This window comes from Rhododendron vialii, chromosome 3a, assembly GCF_030253575.1.
Source record: "Rhododendron vialii isolate Sample 1 chromosome 3a, ASM3025357v1".
Lineage (NCBI taxonomy): Eukaryota > Viridiplantae > Streptophyta > Magnoliopsida > Ericales > Ericaceae > Rhododendron > Rhododendron vialii.
The window spans coordinates 17,464,875-17,470,458 of record NC_080559.1 but is presented as its reverse complement, the minus strand read 5'-3'; the positions used below and the strand labels follow the sequence as shown (position 1 = coordinate 17,470,458).

Sequence of the window (5,584 nt, the reverse complement as noted above, 5' to 3'; positions counted from 1 at the left end):
AAAAAAATTCTCTTGAAGTTCCATTTGATTTTGCACTTGCATAAAATCCAGTTTTTATCGAATGTTTCTTTTGGGTAATTGTTTTTATCGAATGTTAAGTAGTTGTTTTTAGGACTAGACTCAAAGTTTTTACACATCCAAACAGGACCAGAAGTGTTGAGATTCATGAACCGGGCATGGCGTAAAAAGATAAAAGCAGCAAGTTCTAGGACAGCATTCAATCGATTAATGTCTGAGATGAACCACCATGACCTTAAGACCGGCATACGGGCATTTTTATTATTCATAGGACCAAACAGCATCTGTTCTGGTTCGAAATGTCTGAAACGCACATATGTCTCTAACCAAACCATTATAACTAGCACAAGCTACATATCAACTACAATTGATAATAGCTTCATGTGTTGACCTTTGGCGCCCATCCTGCAATCACATATTCTTTCGCAGGCTCGGTCTTCTTGAAAGAATCCCGGGAGAAGAGCAACTGCAGAATGAGAAAACAGTCAATCCTGCTAACACTCATCTTTGTTTCCATTTCTTCCCTATTGGAACAGATAAAGTTATCTTCCAAATTTTTCTGGACAGAAATATTTACACGTATTAACTGCATAAACATGCATTTAAGTGTTAGCACGCGCAATGCTTTACGGGACTAAATTGAAGGAAAAATTCTATAGAACTGCCATAAAACCAGCAATGCTTTACGGGACTAAATGTTGGCCTATTAAGAAACAACAGGTATGCAAGATGAGTGTAGCGTAAATGAGAATGTTGAGGTGGATATGTGGTAAGATTAGACGAGACATGATTAGAAATAAAACGGTTCGTGAAATGGTAGGTGTAGCACTTATAGAGGAAAAGGAAAGAGAAAATAGGCTAAGGTAGTTTGAACATGTCTACCATAGACCTGGAGATGCAGTAGTTAAGAGAGCGGATAAGATAGCTTTGGGTGGTAACGCTGTGGGGAGAGGAAGACCTAAATTGACATTACTTAAGAAACAAAGCAGAAATTAACATCTAAAACTCTTTAACCAAATATCCAAAACTTGAAGACTGAACGGAAAATAAGAGTCAAACTATAGGGCTTGTTTGATAACCTAAATTCAGCACTTAATACTGAATCAATTAAGTAATAAGTGATTCAGTAGGTTTGATAACCACATTTCATATTACTTAACAAATTAAGTACCACTTAAAATATAGGCTAAAAAGTTGAAAAAAATTAAGTAGCTTTGAGCTACTTAATTCTGGCTGAATTTTTGTGTACTTACATTCAACCGTCATACCACCACCACAACCACTTCCACCAACACCTCCACCACTCCACCACCGCCACCACTACCACCACTCCACCACCACCGCCTCCACTACTACCACTCCTCCTCCACCACATCACCACCACCACATCACCACCACCACTTCCCCCACCACCACCAGCTCCACCACCACCACCACCACCACCAGCTCCACCACTCCACCACCACCACAACCACAACCACCACCACTACCATCACTACACCACCACCACCAGCACCGCTCCTACCACCACCACCACTGCTCCACCACTCCACCACCACCGCCACTCCCCCACCACCACCACCACTCCACCGCCACCACCACTCCACCACCACCTCCCCCAGCTCCACCACTCCACCACTACCACCATTACACCACCACACACCACCGCTCCTACCACCACCTCCACCACTCCACCACCATCGCCACTCCACCACCACTACCATCACTCCACCACCACTACTACCAGCACTCCTACTACCTCCACCACTCCCCCACCACCACTCCACCACCATTATCAAAAGTATATTGTGACCATTAGTAAATTAAGATAGAATTGGAACAAAATTAATTCATCATTTTTTTAATTCAGTACTTAATATATTTATCAAACAGCTTTTCAGCTTAAAAATTTCAGCATTCAGTTTCCAGTACTTAATTTTTCAGCTTTCAGTTTCAGTTTTCAGTTTTATCAAACAGCCCCTATGTCTACTGTAGAACTCTAAATATTTGGCAACATTAGAACTTAAACTAGCAGCACAATGTAGGGATATCTTATTTTACTCAGAGTTGTGGCATAGAGATATAGAGGATCTGTTTCAGGGGAGGAACCATTTGAGCCATTTTCCTGGTAAGTTGGATTTCCATTTTCTTTGTGGTTTTTTTCTTGGGAAGTTTTTGTTGTGTTCACACATGGGAAACAGAGTATGGGGTCCTCACTTCTTGAAACAACATTTGTCATTTGTTAGGCGGCCATTGACATAAGCTAATGGTGGACTTTCAAATATTAATCCTGAGTGATTCCTCATCTATGTTGAATGTCCGCACACTGCACATCAAGAACAACCAGTGAATCCCCATTTTGGACGATGAGGTTGCCTGGGATCTTGAAGTTAATACTGCTGGCTTGGTGCCTCTCTTGGTGCCTCTCTTTCAAAAAGAAAAAGGGGAAAAGAAAATTTAAGTAGCAGTTTCAAAATCAGTGCGAAAGGTGCATTGTTTCAATTTCCTGTCAATTATCTGGAGATAGAGGTGCAAAAAAAGGAGCAATGATCAGGACTCAGGAATTGCCTCTGTTGAAGCTTGAAGTTAATGGAAACCCTTGTCAGTATATCGTTGAATGAGGGTAATTCATGAACATGTTCTATAATCCACTCAATATTACATGGAAACTAATATCAACACCATAAACCCAAACACATGTCCAAAAACAAAAGGTTCACCTTTTTTTTTTCATAAAAAAAATGCTAAGCAGCTCATATTTCATCAGTTTAGAACCAGATAACAGATGTTGCCAAAGTAAACAGAGCAAAAAAACATGTTGGCAATAACACATACCTTCATATACTTATGGATATGGGTCAAGCTTTCTGGAACTTTCCACCCTTTGAAATGTTCAAGAACCACATCCAGATGGAAAAGCTTTGGTGCCAAACTCAAATCAACAGCACAAATGTTCTCCCCATTAACATATGGCCCCTGATCATTAGATAACTTTTGGTATGCACTTACACTACTAACAAAAATAAAAGGTGCTCATTCTTTGTTAATGATCTCAAATTATTCCAAAGGTACAAAACATACATGTGCCTTAAGATGTTCATCCAGTGCCTTCAACTCATCAAGCAAAGCCTGCTCTGACCCGTCATTGGGGTCCTTGCTCTTCAAGAACTTGACAAAAGAAGGGAATATCTTGGATCCGCTATAATCTCACAGTAGTTTAAGAGCATAAATCAGCAAACAAAAGCTTTGAAATCAGGTCAAGCAAAGAACAAAAAAAAAGGCTAGTTTTTACATGAAAATTGTAGTTCATTCCTTAGTTACACGAAGCGGGAGCGGGGACAGGAGCGGGAGTGGAGGCGGGGACGGGGGAGCCTATGATCACAGAAGTGTGGGAGCGCCATTGGGAGCGGTTAGGAAAAATTATTAAAATTATAAATATATTTTGGAATTTTATATTGTTAAATGTCAATATAAAAATATTATTCTACCACATAAAATATTACTATTAAAATTATAAGTTTCTAGTTATATTTCAACATTTTTATTGTAGCACATGATTACACAATAGAGCTCTTTGTGCATATTAAGTAGGCGTAAAAGTTAAGGGCATTAATATGACTCTAGAAGGTTAATATCAGATGTGCTCACTAACAAGATCAAAACAACTTTAAAGGTACCAATTGCAACTTGAATCGCAAGTCTCTCAACCGTTTTTTGGGTGTAAGTTCCCATATAGGTAAGGAACGAGTTCCCGTCGTCATTGGGACGGGTATCTTGGAGTTTCCTTCGACGGGAACGCGGAAACACGTTTCCGTCGAAGAAACGTGGGCATAGTTGAAGGTTCCTGCAACTAAGGTTCATTCTCACAACATCAAATCGATCGCCAAACAGTAACTTCAAAAACAAAATGCAATAAATTGCCGTAAGAAACCGTGCAATGATTAGCGATAAAAAAAAAAAAAAAAATTAGTAGCGAAACAAAATAGCTTAGATTGGTAGTTAGTTTCTGAAAACTCTTGAGGACGAAGGCAAAAAATACAAAACTATGAGCTAATCTTAGCAGTTTACCTCGGTCGTCTAAGAACATGCAGCTTTAAAATCTCTAATAGTTTCTGAAAATTCCCAGTCCACCCAAAAAAGAACACAAAATTCCAAAGACACTACTGCAATAAAATTGTGTAAATAACATGTTTTTCAACAAATAGCTTTAGTTCTGCTGGAGCACAAACGGTTTACAAAGGGTTTAGAATACGACAGCAAGTTGCAATTTTGACCAAACCCATCCCATCGAACCGTGAAAGTCAAAGAACGTGTTAACCAAAAAACAGATTGTATTGACCTTGTTACACAACTCAACATACCCGGGTACACATACATCCAACGTATGCATTGCATAAGAGCCCAACTGTGGTCTGTGGGTACACCGTATTGTGTGGGACTCACCACCTCGAGGTCTCACACAAATAATCCTACCCATTCAATTTGTTTAAAATATTTTTTTAAGAGTTCCGATAAAAAATCAGCTCAATCAAATATCGATAAGGGCTTAATAACTCATTTGGTTTTTGGTCCCTGCAAATTAAAGAACCAAAATCGAAGGACTCACACTCGGTGTACCCAAAATGGTTTACCTATAGTTTTTCTGTGCAAAAAGATAAAAACAATTGAGAGAGAGAGGAGAGGCGTACACAGAAGCGACCTCGGGGGGAGGGGAAAGGGGAGGGTTTAGGTATTTTTCTTCAATGAGGCCAACTATAACATCAGAGTCAGGAATACATTTGTCGTCAAACTTAATCACAGGCACCTTCCCCTCAGGATTCACTTCCAAAAACCTAGATAGATCATCACCAGAAAACAGTGAATATATAAATAGTAGTAATTCAATCACTGGGGCTAACCTAACAAAACAAAAACAAAAAGGAGGCAACAAAATTGCTTGATTGTGACTCTAACCACTGGGGCTTCTCGCTGACATTGATCAGATGCATCTTGTAAGGGACTTTCTTCTCCTCCAAAGTCAGAAGCACCCTTTGGCTAAAAGGACCTGCATTTAACACAGTAACTAACCATTCACAAAGCCCACAAAATAACCACCAACACGGACGGAGATCTAATCAAATCAAAACCCACAAAACCAAATGACTATAGATGCGCGTTGAAATATATATTAGAGAGAGAGAGAGAGAGAGAGTACAGTCTCCAAGAACATCAGGGGCACCAACGGCAGCCTTGACGCAGACCTCAAACGACATTTTTGTGGTATCTAGGAAGTTCTCAAGAGGGATTGAGATATAGAGCATAGTGGAAAAGGAGAGGAGAGAGACGGTGAATAAATATATATATACACACACACGCGCGAAATTGATAATACCAATTTTTTTTTTCCTGCCAAAACACTTTTTGTTCTAAAAGAATTTGAAAAGGCATTTTCTTAAAATAAATAGCGTAATGGAAGGCAATTAAGTCATACAATAAAAAATACACTATGAATTTTGGCTGAAATAAAAAAGATTTTGACTAAAATAAAAAGAATTTAAGCATTATTAGCACCCTAAATATATATATA

General features: G+C 39.1%; 1 protein-coding gene across 1 annotated transcript; it reads right to left on the bottom strand.

Annotated features, from left to right (window-relative positions):
• Window positions 1-248: 248 nt before the first annotated feature.
• LOC131318773 (glutathione S-transferase DHAR2-like) lies at window positions 249-5,354 on the bottom strand. Its single transcript, XM_058348741.1, has 6 exons — window positions 5,213-5,354; window positions 4,972-5,062; window positions 4,707-4,850; window positions 3,100-3,217; window positions 2,854-2,994; window positions 249-484 (listed from the first exon to the last, which is right to left on the bottom strand). The coding sequence occupies exons 1-6, from the start codon at window positions 5,316-5,318 to the stop codon at window positions 398-400; spliced, it is 687 nt and encodes a 228-aa protein (XP_058204724.1). The 5' UTR covers window positions 5,319-5,354; the 3' UTR covers window positions 249-397.
• Window positions 5,355-5,584: the final 230 nt, after the last annotated feature.